This window comes from Astyanax mexicanus, chromosome 9 (assembly GCF_023375975.1).
Source record: "Astyanax mexicanus isolate ESR-SI-001 chromosome 9, AstMex3_surface, whole genome shotgun sequence".
Lineage (NCBI taxonomy): Eukaryota > Metazoa > Chordata > Actinopteri > Characiformes > Acestrorhamphidae > Astyanax > Astyanax mexicanus.
The window spans coordinates 3,322,995-3,347,866 of NC_064416.1; the positions used below are offsets into that span (position 1 = coordinate 3,322,995).

Here is a 24,872-nt window from a genome sequence, read left to right on the forward strand (position 1 = left end):
TTCAGTCATTTCTCATTTTCTGTAAATAAATGCTCTAAATAACAATATTTTTATTTGGAATTTGGGAGAAATGTTGTCTGTAGTTTATAGAATAAAACAACAAAGTTCATTTTACTCAAATATAAACCTAAAAATAGCAAAATCAGAAAAACTGATTCAGAAACTGAAGTGCTCTCTTCATTTTTTTTTTTTTTTTCCAGAGCTGTATATTTGCAACTTGTGACATTAAACAGTAAACAGTAGTGGTTTTGTGTTTAGTGTTGTGATGATAAGTAAGATTTATCTGTCATCAGGCGGTTTTGAAGTGTTTTAATCTGCTGCTGAAAGTGTGAGGAGTTTGTGAGAGAGAGATGATGGAGAGTCCTCCTTTCATCACCTCATCATCAGTCCTCAGCTCTGAGACGGCTCTGCAGCAAGAGGAGGGATGCGTGCGGATGAAGGGAGGAGAGAGAGAGAGAGAGAGAGATAAAGGATGAAAGGGAAGAGGAGAGGAAGAGCGAGGGGAAGTTAAGTGGAGGGAACAGTTGATGCTGAGTGAGCTTTTTATAGTTGTGGAGCTGAGCTGAGTCCTGATCCGATCTGACTGTAATATTAAAGCACATCACTGTGATTCATTCTCTCTCTCTCTCTCTCTCTCTCTCTCTCTTTGTGTTGCCAAAGCTTGAGTTACACAGTTTTAACAGTAAAATAAAAGTGGAAGAATATTGATCTGATTCAGAAATTAACAATTTTTAGAGTGTAGAACAGAACAGAACAGATTCTACATTTTAAAACCATGCAAAATTTGTATCAAATATAAAATAAAAAATATATAATAATAAATAAATAAATAAATAATAAAAAATCATAATATAATTAATAAGTGTAGATAATGAGACAAATGTACCAAAATTGTTTGTGTGTGTGTGTGTAAAGTGTGTGTTAATGTGATATTTAGTGTGATATGGTCTCTCTCTTTCTCTTCTTTCTCTCTCTCTCTTTCTTTCTCTCTTTCTCTCTCTCTGTCTCTCTCTTTCTCTCTCTCTCTGTCTCTCTCTTTCTCTCTCGCTCTCTCTCTCTCTCTCTTTCGCTCTCTCTCTCGTTTTCTCTCTCTCTCTCTGTCTCTCTCTCGTTTTCCCTCTTTCTCTTTCTCTGTCTCTCTCTCGTTGTCTCTCTCTGTCTCTCGTTTTCTCTCTTTCTCTCTCTCTTTCTCTCTCTCTCTCTCGTTTTCTCTCTCTCTGTCTCTCTCTCGTTTTCTCTCTTTCTCTCTCTCTGTCTCTCTCTCTCGTTTTCTCTCTTTCTCTCTCTCTGTCTCTCTCATTTTCTCTCTCTCTTTCTCATTTTTCTCTCTCTCTCTCATTTTCTTTCTCTCTCTCTCTCTCTCTCTGTATCTCTCTCTCATGTACTGTGTGAACTGTGGATTTTTCACGTTGTAACTCTGTTAAAGGAGGAGCAGAATGATTCAGACTCTGGGGAAGTTTCTCGGGGGGGGGGCAGTTTCTCAGGGGGGAAGTTTCTCGTGTTTCCAGCTCAGATTATTACAACATCTAATCTGATTCACGTCCTAATTTTACTCCCAGTTCACCCAGTCAGAACATGACCTGCTGACCTCTCTCATAAAGCTAAACAAATTTAGACTGTAATGAAATTTATTCATGATAAACTTGTTCATATTCTAAACCAATTAATTTTATTTATACTTAAAATGACATTTGTGGCCAAAACTAAACAAAATGAAATATTTGGCCAAATAACAAACATATTTCCTTGTTATTCTGCATTTTAGCATATGGAATTTTGGTGCACTGGTTTTCAATGTAAATTATATATATATTTTATAAATTATATATTATATATATTTAAATGTATGTATATACAATGTAATAGATACACCACTATATCTCTAATGCTTGAGAATTTGGATAAAATAGGTTTTAAAAAAAAAAAAGTTAAATTACAAAATCTGAAGCAATAACATGGTAGACTAAGGTCTTGGCTCTTCAAAAATGTACAGATTGAACCTCCTCTTATTGTTTTCATAAAATAGGTGTTTTGTTACAATATCAGTAGTCTGCCTTTCAGTGTTCGTTTTAATGCACTGTTTTAGTGTTTATTGTATTGCATTTTTTTTGTTTCTTTTCAATACTGATTTTAGTACTGTAGTTTCAGTGTAAATTATAGTTTTGTGTTTTTTGTATACTGGTGAAGGATAACTTTCAGCACACTAGTTTTAGTGCAAACTTCAGTACTCCGTTTTTTAGTATTCTACATTACTGTTTTTAGTGCAAACTTCAGTACTCTGTTTTTCAAAACAGTAGTGTTTTGTTTTTCAGTACTGTTTTAGTGCAAACTTAAGTACTTTGTTTTTCAGTTCTCTGTTTTTTAGTACTCTAGTATTTCAGTACTGTGTTTGGTGCAAATTTTAGTGTTTTGTTTTTCAGTACTCTGTTTTAGTGCAAACTTCAGTACTCTGTTTTTCAGTACTGTTTTCAGTACTCCGTTTTTTAGTATTCTACATTACTGTTTTTAGTGCAAGCTTCAGTACTCTGTTTTTCAGTACTCTGTTTTTCAGTACTGTTTTCAGTACTCTGTTTTCAGTACTCTGTTTTTCAGTACTGTTTTCAGTACTCTGTTTTCAGTACTCTGTTTTTCAGTACTCTGTTTTCAGTACTCTGTTTTTCAGTACTCTGTTTTTCAGTACTCTGTTTTTCAGTACTCTGTTTTCAGTACTCTGTTTTTCAGTACTCTGTTTTTCAGTACTCTGTTTTTCAGTACTGTTTTCAGTACTCTGTTTTCAGTACTCTGTTTTTCAGTACTCTGTTTTTCAGTACTGTTTTCAGTACTCTGTTTTTTAGTACTCTAGTATTTCAGTACTGTGTTTGGTGCAAATTTTAGTGTTTTGTTTTTCAGTACTCTGTTTTAGTGCAAACTTCAGTACTCTGTTTTTCAGTACTGTTTTCAGTACTCCGTTTTTTAGTATTCTACATTACTGTTTTTAGTGCAAGCTTCAGTACTCTGTTTCAGTAATCTGTTTTAGTGCAAACTTTAGTATTTTGTTTTCAGTATTCTGTTTCAGTACTCTGTTTTAGTGCAAACTTCAGTACTCCGTTTTTTAGTATTCTACATTACTGTTTTTAGTGCAAACTTCAGTACTGTTTTTCAAAACAGTAGTGTTTTGTTTTTCAGAAGTGCAAACTTAAGTACTTTGTTTTTCAGTTCTCTGTTTTTTAGTACTCTAGTATTTCAGTACTGTGTTTGGTGCAAATTTTAGTGTTTTGTTTTTCAGTACTCTGTTTTAGTGCAAACGTCAGTACCCTGTTTTCAGTACTCTGTTTTCAGTACTGTTTTCAGTACTCTGTTTTTCAGTACTGTTTTCAGTGCTCTGTTTTTCAGTACTGTTTTCAGTACTCTGTTTTTCAGTACTGTTTTCAGTACTCTGCTTATCAGTACTCTTTTCAGTACTCTGTTTTTCAGTACTCTGTTTTTCAGTACTCTGTTTTAGTGCAGATGAACTGTTTTTGGTACAGTACTGTTGTGGGTGTTTCTGGCTGTAGAGTCTGGATTCTGTATTTACAGAGTTGCTGATGATAATCTGGATTTGGATTTAGTGTTTAATGGTCAGATCTGCAGGTGCGCTTCTGACCTGCTGACCCACTTCCTGAGGTGAGAGTTCGGCCCGTGTTCTTGATCACATGACCAAGACGCTCTTTATCTCTTGTTTTTAAGGGTGTTGAATCTGTTGGCACCTCTGTGTTCCTCACCGGAGCAGTGAGACGAGGGAGGGGGGTTAAAGGCCTGCATTCTTCACCCCGGCGGAAGGGGGAGGGGAGAAGGAGTGAGGGGGCGGGGCAGGTCCTGCACCTGTCGCTCAGCAGAGCCGCCACCACCATGTTTAAAGATGTCCCACACCTGTTCTTCTCCATTTACACCACTAAACACTGACTATAAAGGAACACATAAGGAATCATGTAGTAACTTTAAAATGTTAAACTCTCTGGGACGGTCCTGATGAGTGCCAGTTTAATCATTATAATTTTTTTGAGGGTCTTTGCGATTGTACTTTAGAGAGAGAGGTGTAAAGATAGAGAGAGGGAGAGGTAGAGAAAGAAAAAGCAATAGAGAGAGGTGGAGAGAGATAGAGAGAGAGAGGCAGAGAGAGATAAAGAGGTACAGCTATAAAGAGGTAGAGAGGGAGGTAGATGGTAAAGAGAGGGATAGGTAAAAGAGAGATGGTAAAGAGAAAAAGAGAGAGGTAGACAGAGATGGTAGAGTGAAAGAGAGAGATGGCAGAGGTAGTGAGAGAGCGAGAAAGATATGGTAGAGAGAGGTAGATGTGTGTAAATTGGGTTGAACTCTTCAGAAAGAAAGAAAGAAAGAAAGAAAGAAAAAGAAATTTTAAAACTATGTTAAAAATCAAAGTGAATACTGTGTACAGTGTGTAGAGTTTGATTTTCATTATGGTATACCACAGGGCTCAGTACTAGGCCCAGTTTTGTTTTGTTTTATTATAGAATAAATTAAGTGTCTTTCAAGCTTTGTTACATAGATAATCAATAAATCTTCCAATCCTAATTGTTAAATATCAAATAGATGTTCCAGCCTTTTCATAACTTTATTGGGAATCACAAATTGAGCTGTTCCAAACCAATTGAACTGTCTTTTTTTTTTCTATTTAGGAACCCAGTTAGGAACAGTCAGGCCTCGGGCTGCAGATTCTGGGAAACTGTACTGTTCCACGCTTTTGTTTTTCTCTCCCAGGCTTCTGTAAAACACTGTTTATAGCGTTACCAGAGACCACAGCGTACAGAGCAGCTGCTGTTTTCCAGTGGTGAATAAATATAAATAAATAATGGCGTTTTTAACTGAATTCTGCTTTTTGTGTCATTGTTTTCGCAGATCTTTGCCTCCCAGAGTGACCTTCTGAACCTGCCGTTTCACTGTGACCGACCGAGGCCTCCAAAAAGACATGCACATAGGAGGCGGAGCAAGACGCCAAAGTGTAAAGCCCTGCCTCCTTCTCCAGCTGGTGCTCCGCCCCTTGCAGCTCGGGATGCCCTATCCCCTGCACCGCCTGCCCGTCTCCTGCGGTCCAGCCCTAATAACACTGCCCCTGCGGGCACCATGAACGTGTACAGAGACTCCGGCCCACTTTCCCAGCCCCTCCCCCCTCTCCGCCTACCTCTACACAATGGCCACACCTCCCCGGCCGAGCCCTCACTGTCGCGCATCTCTGTTCCCAAGATGGGAGTCCGGGCGCGCATCGCCGACTGGCCGCCGAGGAGGGAACGGTCTCGAGAGTCTTTGCTGGAAAACGGCAACTCTGAAAATGGCAGAGAAAATGGGGAGGCGGGGATAATCCGAGGGGGCGTGGCACACATGCGTCGCAGCAAGGACGCAGAGTTCCTCGAGGGGGGAGGGTGGAGCTTTCGAGATATACCTGGATCCCCCTTACGGTTCAGAGCGCTTGGTTTCGCACCTCTTCGCCAACGCTCCAACAGCGAAATCACCCTGAGCGAACAGGATGAGGCGGAAATGGAAAGTCGCCTACTGTTTCGCGAATACGGAAGCACCTCGTCCATAGACGTTCAAGCCGTGCCTGAGGAGAGCTTCTTCGATATGCTCACCCAATTCCAGCAGGAGAGGAAGCCGGACCAGCGCAGCGCCGCCCCCGCAAGACTAGGAGAGCTTCTACAAGGCGAGACTTCGCCCGACATGGCCCGAGCCTCGCCCGACGTCACCTATCCCAGTCCTCGCCCGGAGGACCGCCCGGAGAGTCGCGTTCGCAAGAAAAGCGGCGGCACCGAGTCGTCCCTGGGCACTTCATCTCTTTTCCGGAAGCTACGCGGATCAAACCGTGCCGACCCTGAAGCGTCACGGAGCGACGCAGAGGACATGGGACGCACCTTGGACATGTCCACTCTAAAACCGTGGCTTTGTGTACGAAGTTTCGCGCACTACGATGCTCAGAGCATCCTGTTCGACTTGCACGAAGCAGCGGCTCAACGCAGTTCCGCGGCACAACGACGCAACACTGCCACCGGAGCATCAGCCGCCTCCTCGGCGTCCGCCGTATCGCTGGCGGTGTCGAGAGCCCTGGCTCTGGGAGGAGCCGAGCCCAGCTTCTCCAGCACGGACGACCTGAGCTGCAGGGACCTTATGGAGGCGCCTGGAGTTCCAGGAACGGAGGTTTCCGAGCCGTGCAGCCTGAGCTCCGGCCCCCCGCACCAGCTCCTGCTCAGCTGCCCCAACTTTCTCAACGAGACAGGAAGTTACGGAGAGCGAAACTTGAGCTTCCTGAGCTCGTGGGCGGAGCGAGGGGAAGTGGGCGGGGCCGAGGCCAGGCTCAGGCCTCGCTGCACCAACGCCAGCATCTCTATACTGGAAGTTGGGCCGGACGAGCAGGCCCTGCGACTGGAGAGGCTGCAGCAGCACTGCATAGAGCATGTGGATCTGGGGGCCAGATACTACAGAGAACTCTTCCATGGGAAAGGTAGTGTAGATATTTATTATTTTCTGTTTTCACTATTTTAAATGAATGTTTAGGGATAAACCAACATCATACTTGTGGTTTAGGAATAAACAAACAAGTAGCCTAAGTGTATTTTTGTCTTGGCGATACGATATACAGTAGATTGTAAGATATAGAGGTTAGAGTTTAATGTACAGTAAATATTCATTTCTATAAACCAGGATATTGTTTAAATCTAAATTTACGAAAACCTTTATTACATAAAACATAAACTAGCATATTTATAAACTTTGAGTATATAAAAAATCAATTTTATCCAATCAGAACAGTGTGATCTAACAACAGAGTACAACACTGCCGTCTATTGGGTGGGGTCTAAACACAACACTAAATGAACCCCTTCTGACACCAGCAAAAACGCACTAAATCTGACATTTTAAATATAAAAAGATGGTGAGGACATCGGAAAGTGAGCGTGAATAGAGAGAAAAATGGACAGCAGCAGTGAGTAAAGGATTAAATACTATTAGAAGGCTTGTGTCACAGCCACACATTGTTCCTAATGAATTGTCCAAATGTAGCTACAGATTGCAGATGCAGCATTAAAGAAAAATAAGATTATAAAAGCTGACCGTAGCTGAATAATTTGTCTTTTACAGTGAGCTAGAATGAATTCTCAGTTATAAGCTCCGCTACAGTCTGAACTCATTCGTAGCTCTTGAGATTCTAACTGAAGGTTTAAAGTGAAACTTAATGTGAAGCACTGCTCTGTTGTGCACGCCTACCTCTTACAAAACACAAACCGTGAAATGTACAGATAGATGTCAGATCAGATCACAGATTCAGTCATATTAAAAAAGATTGTGGGAACAAAACTAAATATCAGATTTGGGCCAGTTTTACCTTATCTATATCCCATAGACCTACCATCTTTTTGCACTATAAGGTGCACCGGATTATAAGGCACATTTTGTGTGACACTAGTATCTAGTTTGTAGTAGTAGAAACAGAGGTGTCCCCATGTTTTTTCTAATAAATCCAGCAGGTAAAGCTAAGCTAAGTTAAGTAAACAAAACTGTAATTCTTAAAAAAAATGTTTGTTAGGGTGAGTAAAGCACTTCTGTTTATTTACAGTAAGCTTAGATTTTCCAGATTTTGCATTAGCATTAGTGCTTAACCGATAGCGTTTAGCGGCTAATGCCAAACAACAGCACTACACTGAGGAACCCTGAGTTTTCCGGTAAGCCAGGGTGATATTAGCTAGCGGTTCGTCCCATGTAGCTTGTTTTATCATGGTAAACATGCAGACTACAGTCTGATTATACTCACCTCTGAACAGCAAAAGAGCTAGCACTTTTGTTAGTGGCTAATGCTGCTCCAGCAGTGCTAGTCTGGGTTAGCAGCAGGCTACAGGCCGATTATACTCACCACTGAATGGCCAAAGAACTAGCGCTTAGTGTGGCTAGCGGCTTATGCTAATGCTGCTCCAGCAGTGCTAGTCTGGGTTAGCAGCAGGCTACAGGCCGATTATACTCACCACTGAATGGCCAAAGAACTAGCGCTTAGTGTGGCTAGCGGCTAATGCTAATGCTGCTCCAGCAGTGCTAGTCGGGGTTAGCAGCAGGCTACAGGCCGATTATACTCACCACTGAATGGCCAAAGAACTAGCGCTTAGTGTGGCTAGCGGCTAATGCTAATGCTGCTCCAGCAGTGCTAGTCGGGGTTAGCAGCAGGTTACAGGCCGATAATACTCACCTCTGGACAGCAGCTAATGCTAATACTGCTGGAGATCTAAACTGAAACATACATATCATACATAAGGAGCACTTATTTTAGAGGATTTAAAGTGCACCTTATATTGCAAAAACATATGGTATTCTAACTTGTGTAAAAAGAGGTTTAAAATTGGGATCAGCACACTTCAGATTTGTTCTTCCACTTTATTTCACCCTCCTTTTGCTTTTGATTAGCAGCGTCTGCTATCAACCCACGGCCACGCCCACAGTCTAACAGCAGTTGAAGCTCTACTCCCAAACATTTCCTACATCTGCCTCCCAAATGTTAATCCATCAGAAGGTCCTGCTTTTTGTAACGCTGGCGGCGTACGCTTCCCCTCTCCGACCACACGCTCTAAAAATAGCATAATTGTCACCTTTTAGCTGCATTAGCCTGAGCCGCGCTGATGCAGAGCGCTCCGAGAGCCTGCCTGCTAATTAGTCGTCAGTGTTTATCGGCGTGGAGTCGCCGGATAAGCATTAGCATTCCAGAAATACACTGTGCTGCACTGCCAGGCCTTTACCCTGCGCTACCCTGCGCTACCCTGCGCTGCCTGTGCTGCCTGGGCTCGCTGCCACCTTAATGTGAGGACAGTAACAGTGGAGCTGCATGCCAATGAGCAACAGCTTTAACAGCTTTAACTTGCTGAGACTGTTAAAGAGGAGGTTCAGGGAAAATCTACCCTACAGTTCTTTTTTTTTTTTACACAAACTATTGACATACTGTATTTTTTGCACTATAAGGTGCACTAAAAATCATTTCATTTTCTCAAAAATCATCAGTGCACCTTATAATCCGGTGGACCTTATGTATACATTCTACAAATCAGGTATTAAGGAGCAGTAAAGTTTCAGGAGTTTCAGTTTAGGAGCAGTATTAGCATTAGCCACTAAAATGTAAGTATTATCGGCCTGTAGCCTGCTCCTAACCCTGGCTAGCACTGCTGGAGCAGCATTAGCATTACTCGCTAACCATGCTAGCTCATTCGCCACACAGAGGTCAGTATACCACTAGCTAATATTACTCTGGCTTACTGGAATAATCAGGGTTCCTCAGTGTAGCACTGTCGGGCTTAGCAGTCAGCATTAGTCAGCATTAGCCGCTAACCGCTAGCGTAGCTTTTATTTAGCATAGTTAACTTCTCCCCCCACCACCAACCAGCAGTGAGACCTGCTGAATTAGAAGTTTCTTAAGAATAGAGTTGGTTAGATCTTTATCTTTGTGTGAGAGTGATTTTGTGTAAAGAGCTTTATTAACATTTCATCAAATAGCCCGGTACCACTTTACAATAAGACTACCTTTATAAAGGGTTAATAAATGGTTTACAAATAGTTTATTAATGGTTACTAATTAGGTTGTAAATGCCTTAAAAATCATTAATACTCAGTTATTACACATACGTAGAAAGGGCAACAGTGACCTGTTGTTTGCCAAATAGTGAACCCATAGCCGTCTATATTGTTGCCCTTTCTACGTATGTGTTATAACTGATTATTAATGATTTTTAAGGCATTTACAACCTAATTAGTAACCATTAATAAAAAAATCTAATTGTAAACCATTTATAAACCCTTTGTAAAGGTAGTCTTATTTTAAAGTGGTACCAATAGTCCAATAGTGGAAAAGGTAGCTTTTGTTTTCCTCAGGTATGGAGGCGATTGAGGAGGCAGAAAGAAAGTGACCCAAATCAATCGTTCGATCTTTTAAATCATATACAGGTGCATGTCAGAAAATTAGAATATCACTGATGTGGTTGGTGTGGTGTAGTGGATAATACTACTACCTGCTACTGAGATACCACACCATGTGGCAGACTGGGGTTCAATTCCTGGTGTGGGTGACTGAATGCTGCACTACACCAATAAGAGTCCTTGGGCAAGACTCCAAACACTACATTGACCCGCAAGTCACTTTGCTGTAAATGTAAATGTAATTAAAAAGTTACTTCAGTAATTCAGTTTAAATGTGAAACTCATATACTGGTGTTATTTATTATTGTATTTTGTAGGGGTGTGACGAGATCTCGTGAGATTAAAACGTGACTATATTTCTCGTCAAGCTTAAACCTGTCTCGCAGGAAAAAAACAGTTTAGCGTGAACTTTTTAAAAGGGATCTGGCAACCCAGCGATAACGATAGCAGCGAGTGTGGTGTCTGAGCAGTGAGAGCAGCTCTCAGCAGAAGAGGAAAATTCAGGTATTTGTATAGAAGATGCTTCTGCTACTTTTAAGTTGTAGGTCTGGCTGCATTTTGGCTCCAGTGGAAACAATAAACGGTAACAGAGTGACCAACAAGATATGAACCATATATAAATACTGTAAGTAAATCAAACACGTGACTGTTTCATAGACAGCTGTACTAATCCCTTAGCTCTGTACTGTATTTAAAAACATGTTCTGTCTCTGTTTCACTTCAAGCATAGTCTTAATATGACTGGTTATGGTTATGAATAGTTAAATTACAAGAGATTTAGGAAAAAAAAAACACAAACCATAGTCTTAATGTGACTGGTTGTGGTTTGCACTTATTTTTTGCACTATATAAGACCTAGAAAAGTTTAATTTTTATTCTTATTTCTACTTCTTATAGAATCAATGTGTGAGAGAAACCAGTCTGTTAAGTTTAGGTTATATGATTTTGTCAAATAAAACTGTAGTTTTTAAGCCATTTTTCATTTTTGACGCTTAAAAATTGTATTTTTAAATCTCGTCTTGTCTCGTCTCGTCTCGTGATATTAGTGTCTTGTCACACCCCTAGTATTTAGGCCTTTATTCACTCAGGAAAAATACTGCTTTTGATTAAAAGAGAAAACAATTTAAAGGACTGTTGCTTTAGTTAATTGTTAACTTTAAATGATTTGATGAATTATTAATTGATTATTTATTCTAAGGGTAAAAATGGGTTTTATGTGCTGGTACAGATTAGTACTGACTGGAGACGGATTGTATTTGCTTAATGATCCTGTGGAGCTGCACCTGTTTAGATAATGAAGCGTTTCACCCTGTTAGTCAGCTGAGCTGTATGAAAGGTGTGTGTGTGTGTGCTGTGTAAGGAATCCAGTCTCCTGGTCGTCCTCTGGGTTAATGAAGGATCCTGTATCGCTTCCTGCAGTTTCACTGTGTATTATATAATTATATATTAGCGGAACCCATATCCTGCAGCAGAAGCCCTGGATGAAAGATGAAGGAAATTATTCACCAAAGACTTTTATAGGGCACTGGATAATTAATCAGAAATCTCAGAAACTTTATACCTTTACAGGAAAACAGGAATAAAGCTGAGGGATTAATGAAAGTCCGTGTATTTTTCGCACTATAAGGTGCTCTTAAAATCCTTTAATTTTCCCAAAAATCATCAGAGCTCCTTATAATCCAGTGCTCTTTAGATTTATACAGGAGTTTCAGTGAAGTTTCTAACTCACTCACCATTCAGAGGTGAGTAGTCTGCGTGTTTGCTGTATTAAAGCTACGTTGGATGAACTGGTAGCTAACCAACAAAAATGCAAGCAGTTAGCTGCTAATGCTAATGTTGCTGCACCCAGCCTTAGTGGAAATCTGGAAATCTAATCTCACTGTAAATAAACAGAAGTTCTTTATTCACCCAAATAAACAGTTTTCAGGAGAGAAATCTGTGTAGATTAACATCCAGCGCTCGATTATCTTTAAAAGAGAATGTTTTGTTTTTTTTAAGAATTACAGTTTTGTTCGCTTAACTTAGCTTAGCTTTACAGATCTCGCCACCCAGCTGAATTATAAGGAAAACATGGTGTGTGTGTGCGTGTGTTCCCACTCAAGGTCACTGAGTGCTGTTGTGTAGTTCAGGTCAGGAATTCTCTCAGCCGACCGGACATTAACTGATAGCATTCAACTAAACCTGACCTTCTCAACTTTACTAATCTACCTCTCTCTCTCTCTCTCCCTCTCTCTCTCTCTCTCTGCAGAGCACTGGAATTATTTTGGGACAGATGAGAAGTTGGGGCCGGTGGCTCTGAGTATCCGCCGGGAGAAACTGGACGACACCAAAGATCTGAAGGACCAATACCAGTACCGCCTCATCTTCCGCACCAGCGAGGTGTGTGTGTGTGTGTGTGTGTGTGCTGAAAGTACCTCAGCTGTCTCCCAGTATGTGTTCTTTGTGGATTTGTTAAGAACTGTGGAGGAACTTCCACAATGGAGTAAAAGTGAAGCCACCACAGGTCGGGCGCCCCCTGCTGTTCGGTTGCAGAAAGCTGTGTAACTCCACCCATCCCCATAGGTTTCAATGGCAAAACAGAACAACATTCAATCACGTTTTTTTCCAATATACTGCAATTCTACCTCCATTATTTAAATGCAGCAGCTAGTGTAACACCTGCTTATATTGTTAAATTTTTATATCCCCACAGAATTCATTTTTTAAAACGTTATTCAGCTCTATATTAAAAAAGGTGTGGTTATTATAAAAGGGCGGGGTTACACCTAGCTGGGGTGGGACCATAGACTGTGTGAGCTCTGTGGAGGCAGTCCTCGGGGGCGGGGTTATTTAAATGAGTAGGCGGTCTCTCCACAGTCTTTCTTCCTCCTCTGGTCTCTACTGCGCTCTACAGACTCGGGTTTCAGGATCGCCAACATGGAGGAAGATTTTAGCTTCATTTTCATTGAATGAATGGGAACGGTGACACGCGTCCATCTTTTTTTCTTTTTTTTTTTTTTACAGTCTGTGGTGTTTCCTCCTGCACTCTGTTTAACAGACGCCGAGGTCACTATGGTTTAGTAGTGTCACTCTGGTTTTATTGATTTGCTGGTTAAAATTATATCACTTGTCGCATTCAGACCTGCTAGTGTAAATGCAGGGTCAGCATTTATTTCAAACACATTCTCTCTCTCTCTCTCTCTCTCTCTCTCTCTCTCTCTCTCTCTCACACACACAGACACACACACACACACTCTTCCTCCCTTAGCCTGTCTGTTTACAGTTCTGAAGACATTCCTAATGTAGTGGCCACATACTGAGTAACATTGTGTGTGTGTGTGTGTGTGTGTGTGTGTGTGTTTGTGTTTGAGTCTGAGAGGATGTCTATTTTAGTGGCCTTTGGCTGTATTTGTGCCAGATAATGTGTTAGTGCATGTACTAGTGTGCATGTGCTTCTATATGCGTGTGCATGCGCTAGTGTGCGTACACGCTAGTTTGTGCACTAGTGATCATGTGCTAGAGTGTGTGTGTGTGAGTGTGCTTCTGTACGTGTGCATGCACTAGTGTCAACCATGCTAGTGTGTGCGCTAGTGAGCATGTGCTAGAGTGTGTGCTAGTGTGCACATGCAAGGTAGTGTGTGCATGCTATTGTGTGTGCAAATGTGAGCACTTGCAATAGTTTGTGCATGCACTACTGTGTGTGCGCTATTGTGCATGCGTGCCAGTGTGTGCATGTGCTAATGTATGTGCATTAAGGCCAATTTATATTTCTGCGTCGAACCTACACTGTAGCTTACGCATATCAAGCGAGAGTGCGTTAAGCAGCAAAGCTTGTTAATACTTATGCGTGCGCGTATCAGCGGCTCTGCGTTGCTCTCCAATGTAAACCGTGAAGGCGGGAACATGAGGCCCAGTGGCCCAATCACAGCTGCAGCTGTCCGCACCACACAGCGCATAGTTACATTTCCATGGAGGTGCATGTTGAGGTACGGCATAGTCTATGGAGTATAAATTAGTCTTTAGTGTGTGTGCTTGTTTGCGTGTGCTTCTGTGCAAATTAAGAGACCCCTCCCAAATTCCAAATAAAAAGTATTCTCATTTAGAGCATTTATTTACAGAAAATGAGAAATGACTGAAATAACAAAAAAAGAAGCAGAGCTTTCAGACCTCAAATAATACAAAAAAACAAGTTCATATTCATAAAGTTTTAAGAGTTCAGAAATCAATATTTGGTGGAATAGCCCTGGTTTTTAATCACAGTTTTTTTCATGCATCTTGGCATCATGTTCTCCTCCACCAGTCTTACACACTGCTTTTGGATAACTTTACGCTGCTTTACTCCTGGTGCAAAAATTCAAGCAGTTCAGTTTGGTGGTTTGATGGTTTGTGATCATCCATCTTCCTCTTGATTATATTCCAGAGGTTTTTAATTTGGTAAAGTCAAAGAAACTCATCATTTTTAAGTGCGCTCTAAATTTTTCCAGAGCTGTATGTGTGTGTATGTGTTATATGCTTGTGTGCATGTGATATAGCGTGCGTGTGTTATAGTGTGTGTGAGAAAGTGCTGAGCTGTACTGGGTTTAGAGGATTACATGGCTGCCTGGATACATCACACTCACCCTGTCTGAACAATGCAGTGGCTTCAGTTCACACACACACACACACACACACACACACACACCAAGCCATCATCTCTCATCTGTCTGAACAAGCCAGCCCTACACACACAAACACACACGCACACACACAAAGCTCTTTCGCTATCATCGCTAGTGTGTCTGAATGAGGCTGCATCTATATCTCTCACACACACACACACACACACACACATGCATATATATCCTGCCTGTAGAGACAATTATTTCAAACAATTAAAGAGCAGGTGTCCCAATACTTTTGTCCACATGGTATATGCATGTACACACACACACACCACACACACACTCATGGTCAGAATGCTTCATCATGGATCACAGGGGCACCGCAGGGCTTTGATGTTAGAGGCGTGTGACTGCCCATGTGACCCGGCACATGCCATCAAACACCACATCAGTGCCGGACTAGGACCCGGTCCAGACCCGCCGCTCAGAACCTCACACACTCATTCATACCAGCGCAGCAGTGTGTTACACCGGAGTAGAGTGGGTGGAGTTTTCTGGAAAAATGCTAAACCGCTCAGTGTGTGTGAGGTTTCTGCAGTAAGGTGTGTGTGTGTGTGTGTGTGTGTGTGTGTGGTGGTGAAATAGCACCACACTCTGGACATCGCAGGATAAACCTTAGCTTGTCACAGTCTTACAGCTCTGCAAAAAAATAAGAAACCATTTTAAATGCTGAGTTTCTTTGATTTTATACAATTAAAAAATTGAATATAATCAAGAGGAAGATGGATGATCACAAACCATCAAACCACCAAACTGAACTGCTTGAATATTTTGCACCAGGAGTAAAGCAGCATAAAGTTATCCAAAAGCAGTGTGTAAGACTGGTGGAGGAGAACATGATGCCAAGATGCATGAAATTAAAACTGTGATTAAAAACCACCAGGGTTATTCCACCAAATATTGATTTCTGAACTCTTAAAACTCTTTTATGAATTTCTTTGCATTATTTGAAGTCTGAAAGCTAAAGTTGAAGTGCTCTCAGTTTTTTCCAGAGCTGTATATCTACACACATATAAATTAGTGTGATTTGTTTGTTGTTTATATACACATTTGAGTATGTCTGTCTCTGTTAATCTATATTTTATGTATTTTCATCTATTTATTTTTCTATCCAACTGTCTGTCTCTCAGCCTGTCTCTTCAAGAGTTTGTCTTTCTAGCTGCCTAACTGTCTAACTGACCAGTGGTCCTGTTTAGCTACAGTTATACCTCTGTTTGTATGTTTCTGTGTGTCCATATGATTGTCTGCTTATTATTATTTTTTTTACATCTATTTGTCTTTCTATATGTCTGTCTGTCTATCTGTTTAACTGCCTCTCTGTCTGTCTGGCATTTCCACTTATCTCTCTATATGTCTGTCTGTCTGTTCACATGTCTGTCTCCCTCTCTATTTATGTCTCTGTCCATATGTCTGTCTATCTGTATATGTCTTTCTTTCCATCTGTCTGTACATCTATATGTCTCTCTCTCCGTATGTCTGTCTGAATTTCTCGAAGCCTATATGTTTGTCTGCCTATATGTGTCTCTGTATATATGTCTGTCGATCTGTCCATATGTCTGTCTGTCTGTCTATATTTGACTCTCTGTTTATATATATCTCTGTCTATATGTCTTTCTGTCCATATGTCTGTATGTCCATCTTTTTGTCTGTCCTTATATTTGTTTGTCAATGTTTCTCTCTTTCTGTATGTCTGTCTGTCCATATGTCTCTCTGTCCGTATGTCTCTCTGTTCATATGTCTCTCTGTCTGTATGTTTCTCTGTCCACATCTGTCTATCCGTCTATATTTCTCTCTGTTTATATATCTTTCTGTTTTTTCATGTCTCTATATGTCTATATGTCTCTCTATTAGTCTATATGTCTCTCTGTCAATCACTTTGTCTGTTTATATATTTGTTTGTCTATTTTTCTCCCCAACTATTTGTTTACCTGTCTGTCTCTATATCTCTGTTTACTTTGTGTTATTAGTATAAGTGTATTATAATGTAATATAAATATTTTTTTATTGAGGATATTGATTTATATTAGATGTTTATCGGTATGTATTAGGTCTCTGATTGCTGATTGGTCGTGTGTTGTGTGTGCAGTTGTTGACGCTGAGAGGGTGTATCCTGGAGGACGCTGTCCCGTCGACGGCTCGGCACGGGACGGTGCGAGGTTTACCCCTGAAGGAGGTGCTGGAGTTCGTCCTGCCGGAGCTGAGCGTGTCCTGCCTGCGCCTCGCCCTCAGCACCCCCAAAATCACTGAGCAGCTCCTCAAACTCGACGAGCAGGGGGTGAGAGTTCACCATTATCACCATTATCACCACTATCACCATTATCACCATTATCACCATTAGTATCATCATCATAATCAGCACCCCCAAAATCACTGAGCAGCTCCTCAAACTCGACGAGCAGGGGGTGAGAGTTCACCATTATCACCATTATCCCCATTACTAATATCATCATAATCAGCACCCCCAAAATCACCTGCTAGTGCTAGATAAACACGAACTAAAATTTATTTTATCGAGATTTTAAGTGCTAGATAAACACGAACTAAAATTTATTTTATCGAGATTTTAAGTGCTAGATAAACACGAACTAAAATTTATTTTATCGAGATTTTAAGTGCTAGATAAAGACAAACTAAAATGTATTTTATTGAGATTTTAAGTGCTAGATAAACACAAACTAAAATTTATTTTATTGAAATTTTAAGTGCTAGATAAACACAAACTAAAATTTATTTTATTGAGATTTTAAGTGCTAGATAAACACGAACTAAAATTTATTTTATCGAGATTTTAAGTGCTAGATAAACACGAACTAAAATTTATTTTATCGAGATTTTAAGTGCTAGATAAAGACAAACTAAAATGTATTTTATTGAGATTTTAAGTGCTAGATAAACACAAACTAAAATTTATTTTATTGAAATTTTAAGTGCTAGATAAACACGAACTAAAATTTATTTTATCGAGATTTTAAGTGCTAGATAAACACGAACTAAAATTTATTTTATCGAGATTTTAAGTGCTAGATAAACACGAACTAAAATTTATTTTATCGAGATTTTAAGTGCTAGATAAACACGAACTAAAATTTATTTTATCGAGATTTTAAGTGCTAGATAAAGACAAACTAAAATGTATTTTATTGAGATTTTAAGTGCTAGATAAACACAAACTAAAATTTATTTTATTGAAATTTTAAGTGCTAGATAAACACAAACTAAAATTTATTTTATTGAGATTTTAAGTGCTAGATAAACACGAACTAAAATTTATTTTATCGAGATTTTAAGTGCTAGATAAACACGAACTAAAATTTATTTTATCGAGATTTTAAGTGCTAGATAAAGACAAACTAAAATGTATTTTATTGAGATTTTAAGTGCTAGATAAACACAAACTAAAATTTATTTTATTGAAATTTTAAGTGCTAGATAAACACGAACTAAAATTTATTTTATCGAGATTTTAAGTGCTAGATAAACACAAACTAAAATGTATTTTATTGAGATTTTAAGTGCTAGATAAACACAAACTAAAATGTATTTTATTCGAGATTTTAAGTGCTAGATAAACACAAACTAAAATGTATTTTATTGAGATTTTAAGTGCTAGATAAACACAAACTAAAATGTATTTTATTCGAGATTTTAAGTGCTAGATAAACACAAACTAAAATGTATTTTATTGAGATTTTAAGTGCTAGATAAACACAAACTAAAATGTATTTTATCGAGATTTTAAGTGCTAGATAAACACAAACTAAAATGTATTTTATCGAGATTTTAAGTGCTAGATAAACACAAACTAAAATGTATTTTATCGAGATTTTAAGTGCTAGATAAACACAAACTAAAATGTATTTTATCGAGATTTTAAGTGCTAGATAAACACAAACTAAAATGTATTTTATCGAGATTTTAAGTGCTAGATAAACACAAACTAAAATGTATTTTATCGAGATTTTAAGTGCTAGATAAACACAAACTAAAATGTATTTTATTCGAGATTTTAAGTGCTAGATAAACACAAACTAAAATGTATTTTATTGAGATTTTAAGTGCTAGATAAACACAAACTAAAATGTATTTTATCGAGATTTTAAGTGCTAGATAAACACAAACTAAAATGTATTTTATCGAGATTTTAAGTGCTAGATAAACACAAACTAAAATGTATTTTATCGAGATTTTAAGTGCTAGATAAACACAAACTAAAATGTATTTTATTCGAGATTTTAAGTGCTAGATAAACACAAACTAAAATTTATTTTATTGAGATTTTAAGTGCTAGATAAACACAAACTAAAATTTATTTTATTGAGATTTTAAGTGCTAGATAAACACGAACTAAAATTTATTTTATCGAAATTTTAAGTGCTAGATAAACACAAACTAAAATGTATTTTATCGAGATTTTAAGTGCTAGATAAAGACAAACTAAAATGTATTTTATTGAGATTTTAAGTGCTAGATAAACACAAACTAAAATGTATTTTATCGAGATTTTAAGTGCTAGATAAACACAGACTAAAATGTATTTTATTCGAGATTTTAAGTGCTAGATAAACACAAACTAAAATGTATTTTATTGATATTTTAAGTGCTAGATAAACACAAACTAAAATTTATTTTATCGAGATTTTAAGTGCTAGATAAACACAAACTAAAATTTATTTTATTGATATTTTAAGTGCTAGATAAACACAAGTTAAAATGTATTTTATTGATATTTTAAGTGCTAGATAAAGACAAACTAAAATGTATTTTATTGAGATTTTAAGTGCTAGATAAACACAAACTAAAATGTATTTTATTGATATTTTAAGTGCTAGATAAACACAAACTAAAATTTATTTTATTGATATTTTAAGTGCTAGATAAACACAAACTAAAATTTATTTTATCGAGATTTTAAGTGCTAGATAAAGACAAACTAAAATGTATTTTATTGATATTTTAAGTGCTAGATAAACACAAGTTAAAATGTATTTTATTGATATTTTAAGTGCTAGATAAAGACAAACTAAAATGTATTTTATTGAGATTTTAAGTGCTAGATAAACACAAACTAAAATGTATTTTATCGAGATTTTAAGTGCTAGATAAACACAAACTAAAATGTATTTTATTGAGATTTTAAGTGCTAGATAAACACAAACTAAAATGTATTTTATTCGAGATTTTAAGTGCTAGATAAACACAAGCTAAAATGTATTTTATTGATATTTTAAGTGCTAGATAAACACGAACTAAAATGTATTTTATCGAGATTTTAAGTGCTAGATAAAGACAAACTAAAATGTATTTTATTGAGATTTTAAGTGCTAGATAAACACAAACTAAAATGTATTTTATCGAGATTTTAAGTGCTAGATAAACACAAACTAAAATTTATTTTATCGAGATTTTAAGTGCTAGATAAAGACAAACTAAAATGTATTTTATTGAGATTTTAAGTGCTAGATAAACACAAACTAAAATGTATTTTATGGAGATTCAGAAGTCTTAACTTAATTTGTTAATAGAGTTAATCCAGCTGTGTGCTGGAAATTCATTGATAAAAGAAACATATGAGTTGCTGTTTGCAGTTGCAGCAAACACGTGGAAGAAGAAGGTTCTGTGTCAGATAATGAGACCAATATTGAACTTTCTGGCCTAAATACAAAGCGCTTTATGTGGAGGAAAAGTAACACTGCTCATAATCACCCTGAACACACCATCGAACCCCACTGTGAAACATGGTGGTGGCAGCATCATGCTGTAGAGATGCTTTATTTTCTTCAGCAGGGACAGATTTAGAAGTTAGAAGCTGGTCAGAGTTGATTGATAGAAGATGGATGGAGCTAAATATATTTCAGGACAATCCTGGAAAAGAAAACCTGTTAAACGCAACAAAAGACTTGAGACTGGGAAGGAGTTGGGCCTTCCAGCAAGACGATGACCCTAAACATACAGCACTACAGAGCTGCAGTGGAATGATTTAAGATTTAGATCAGAGATTATTCATGCGTTAGAATGACTCAGTCTTAAAAACAATTGATTTTCTCTGGCAATACTTGAAAACTGCTGTTCACAGACGCTCTCCACATTAACCTGACTGATCTTCAGCTGTTTTGTAAAGAAGAGTGGAGCAAAAATCTCTCTAAAGTCTCTAGATGATCAAAGCTGATGGAGATAAACCCCCCAAAAGCCTTACAGCTGTAATTGCAGTGAATGATGGCTCTACTAAGTATTGAAATAGGGGGTCTGAATAGTTTTATACCATTTTATATCTATTTATATACCTTATATATATATATTTATATACCTTTTATATCATTTTGGTTCCACTTCACACTTATGCAATCTCAATAAAATACATTTAAGTTTTAAGGTTGTAAGGTGACAAAATGTGGAAAAGTTCAAGAAGGGGGGGGGGGGGTGGGGGGGGCAAGTGCAAGCCACTGTATTTCTGATCACAACAGGGTTTTGTTCACCTTATTTGTATCAATCCACAGACGACCGGTTGCTAAGTAACAAGTAACAGCAGTGTTGCTGTACTGTAAACTGGTGGAACTACTTTTTTCGGTGGAAGAATCTGCCGGTATTAAAATAGCATGTATCTAAAACAAGGATTTTTTAAAATTTCTTTTCTTATTTTACACAGCAAAAGGTGTACAAAAGCAATAGAAAACTTATGAGTAATTTACTGAGTAGTGATGCTCAATAAAGTACAGTATTGTTCAAATTATTATTGTAGAAATGTATAATTAATCATAATTAAAGGGGCAGTTTGGTGAATTTAACTCATGATTACTAACGACATAATTTGTTAAATTCATAACAGTGAAATTCCACCTACAGTGAAACTTGTTTTATGTTTATTATTAAACAGTTACTATAGTTAGAACCACAGTTCTGAGATATTTGCTATTAAATATACAGCGTGCTGAATTTCTGGTTTTAAAACAAGCACAAGCAAAAGCTCCGCCCTCAGTATGAACTCATTACATTATATTAACCCTCTATAGCATTATTTATACTTGCTTTATCAAGATTAAGGGATTAATTAATGTAACTGCACAAGCCAATCAATACAAAAATGCATTGGTTGGATTAGGTGTAAGTTTACAACAATGATATAAGAATATAGTAAGAATATAAACAGTCAATTATACTACTTTAGATGTAATTATATATATATAATACATATTCAAGTTTTTATTTATGACTGAATTTTATATATATATATAACAATCATTGAAAAGTTACTTTATTTCAGTAATTCAGTTCAAAATGTGAAACTCATATATAGATGTATTAAAAACAGTGATCTATTTTAAACGTTTTTATTGGTTATGGCTTACAGCCAATGAAAACCCAAAAATCAGTGTCTCAGAAAATTTGAATATTATATAAGATGAATCAGTAGTTTTGGCAGTGTGGGCATTGTGCCAAGTCCTGCTGGAAAATGAAATCCGCATCTCCATAAAGGTAGTCAGCACAGGGAAGCATGAAGTGTATTGTATTTATTTACAGTTATCTATATTTATCTATAATTTATATTTAATTTGGATTTATTTTTTTATTTGGTTGCTGCTACTGGATACCTAAACTTCCTTCAGGTTCAATAAAATGTCCATCCGTTTATCTATCCATCATTACATCCATCCCTCGTTACATGCATCTATCCATCCATCCATCATTCATCCGATAACATCAATTGTTACATTCATAGTTGCATCTGTCCATTCATTGTTACATCCATCCATCCATTTATCCATCATTACATCCATCTATCTATCCATCCATCTATATATCATTACATCCATCCATTGTGACATACGTTCATCCCTGCATCCATCATTACATCCATCCATCCTTTATTACATCTATCCATCCACCCATTGTTATAGCCGTCTGTTCTTTGTTACATTCATCCATTCATCCATTGTTACATCCATCCCTCATTACATCATCCATCCATTTATCCATCATTACATTATCCTTCCATCAATCCATTGTTACATCCATCAATCCATCGTTACATTCATCCATTCATCGTTACATTCATCCATTCATCGTTACATTCATCCATTCATCGTTACATCTCAAGTGATATCAACTTTTCTTCTGGAATTTTTTCAAATTTTTGTATTTTATAGAAGATAAGAGAAATGTGCAAATTTTAGTTTTGACTGAAATCATTTTCAAATTGTCCTTCTCTGTGTGTCTCTGTTTGTCTCTCTTTGTCTCTGTGTGTCTCTGTGTGTCTCTGCGTGTGTCTGCGTGTGTGTCTGCGTGTCTCTGCGTGTCTCTCTGTGTGTGTCTCTGTGTGTGTCTCTGTGTGTGTCTCTGTGTTTGTCTCTGTGTTTGTCTCTGTTTGTCTCTGTGTCTCTGTGTGTGTCTCTCTGTGTCTCTCTGTGTGTCTCTGTGTGTCTCTGTGTGTCTCTGTGTCTGTCTCTGCGTGTCTCTGCGTGTGTCTCTGTCTCTGTGTGTGTCTCTGTGTGTGTCTCTGTGTGTGTGTCTCTGTGTGTCTCTGTGTGTCTCTGTGTCTGTCTCTGCGTGTCTCTGCGTGTGTCTCTGTCTCTGTGTGTGTCTCTGTGTGTGTCTCTGTGGGTGTCTCTGTGTGTCTCTATGTTTCTCTGTGTGTCTCTGTGCGTCTCTGCATGTGTCTCTGCGTGTCTCTGCATGTGTCTCTGTGTGTCTCTGTGTGTGTCTCTGTGTGTGTCTGTGTGTGTCTCTGTGTGTGTCTCTGTGTGTGTCTCTGCATGTGTCTCTGCATGTGTCTCTGTGTGTCTCTGTGTGTGTCTCTGTGTGTGTCTCTGTGTTTGTCTCTGTGTTTGTCTCTGTGTTTGTCTCTGTTTGTCTCTGTGTCTCTGTGTGTGTCTCTCTGTGTCTCTCTGTGTGTCTCTGTGTGTCTCTGTGTGTCTCTGTGTGTCTCTGTGTCTGTCTCTGCGTGTCTCTGCGTGTGTCTCTGTCTCTGTGTGTGTCTCTGTGTGTGTCTCTGTGTGTGTCTCTGTGTGTGTCTCTCTGTGTGTCTCTGTGTGTCTCTGTGTGTCTCTGTGTCTGTCTCTGCGTGTCTCTGCGTGTGTCTCTGTCTCTGTGTGTGTCTCTGTGTGTGTCTCTGTGGGTGTCTCTGTGTGTCTCTGTGTTTCTCTGTGTTTCTCTGTGTGTCTCTGTGCGTCTCTGCATGTGTCTCTGCGTGTCTCTGCGTGTCTCTGCATGTGTCTCTGCGTGTCTCTGCATGTGTCTCTGTGTGTCTCTGCATGTGTCTCTGTGTGTCTCTGTGTGTCTCTGTGTGTGTCTCTGTGTGTGTCTCTGTGTGTGTGTCTCTGCTTGTCTCTGTGTGTCTCTGTGTGCCTGTGTGATTGTGTGTGATTGTGTGTGATTGTGTGTGATTGTGTGTGATTGTGTGTGTCTCTGTGTGTAGTTGAGTCAGAAGCATAAGGTGGGGATTCTGCTGTGTCGGGCGGATCAGAGCACGGAGGAGGAGATGTATAATAATGAGGAGGCCACACCCGCCTTCACCGAGTTCCTGGAGCTTCTGGGGGAAACGGTGTGTCTGAGGGGCTTCAGCAAGTACGCCGCCCAGCTCGACACCAAGAGTGAGTACCAATAGTGAAAGTGTGAGTGCGTGTATGAACCGTGTATTACGGTAGTGCGCCTGCTCAGTGGAGCTGGGGGAGAAAGCTGCGCTCGCTTCTCCTGCAGAAACTGAACATGGAAAAGAAACATGGAGTTCTACACTCAATAAACATCATTTAATCAGCTCTAATCATCTAATGTGTGTAAATGTGTGTGTGTGTGTGTGTGTGTGTGTTAACAGCGGACTCTACTGGAACACACTCCCTCTACACCACGTATCAGGGCTATGAGATCATGTTTCACGTTTCTACCATGCTTCCATACATGCCTAACAACCCCCAACAGGTAAGCAGCTCCCGCTAACACACCTGCTCTACACACACACGCACACACACACACACTTACTGTACACACACACACCTCCTGTATATACACACACTGGAGCTTCAACTAATTTATTAGTTGACTGAGCTTATAATTATTTTTTCAATTAGTCGATTAGTCCTGATTATTTTTATCATGCTTCTATTTGTTGTTTCCTATTATCGAGGCTCCTGATTGATGCAGTGCAGGTTTTACTGCATCTTTACAGCTAAACTTTTAAGGCTTTAGAAAGTTTTTACAGGACTTTTTAATATTTGATGTACTGATGTCATAAGAGAAATTTACACAGGCCGGATTATTATTATTTTTTTTTTAGTAAATTCTTCTTAAATACGTCTTTAATTAATATATTAACAGATTATTGTGACA

General features: G+C 38.6%; 1 protein-coding gene across 2 annotated transcripts in view; it reads left to right on the forward strand.

The window, feature by feature from the left end:
- sipa1l3 (signal-induced proliferation-associated 1 like 3) overlaps window positions 1-24,872 on the forward strand; it is a 173,764-nt gene that overhangs the window by 101,664 nt on the left and 47,228 nt on the right. For both annotated transcript variants that reach the window (XM_022664948.2, XM_049483753.1), the window contains exons 3-7: window positions 4,876-6,469; window positions 12,164-12,294; window positions 16,642-16,830; window positions 23,965-24,139; window positions 24,361-24,464. In XM_022664948.2, coding sequence (XP_022520669.2) covers window positions 5,101-6,469; window positions 12,164-12,294; window positions 16,642-16,830; window positions 23,965-24,139; window positions 24,361-24,464 — 1,968 coding nt within the window. In that variant the 5' untranslated portion in view covers window positions 4,876-5,100. The remainder of the gene's footprint in view (window positions 1-4,875; window positions 6,470-12,163; window positions 12,295-16,641; window positions 16,831-23,964; window positions 24,140-24,360; window positions 24,465-24,872) is intronic.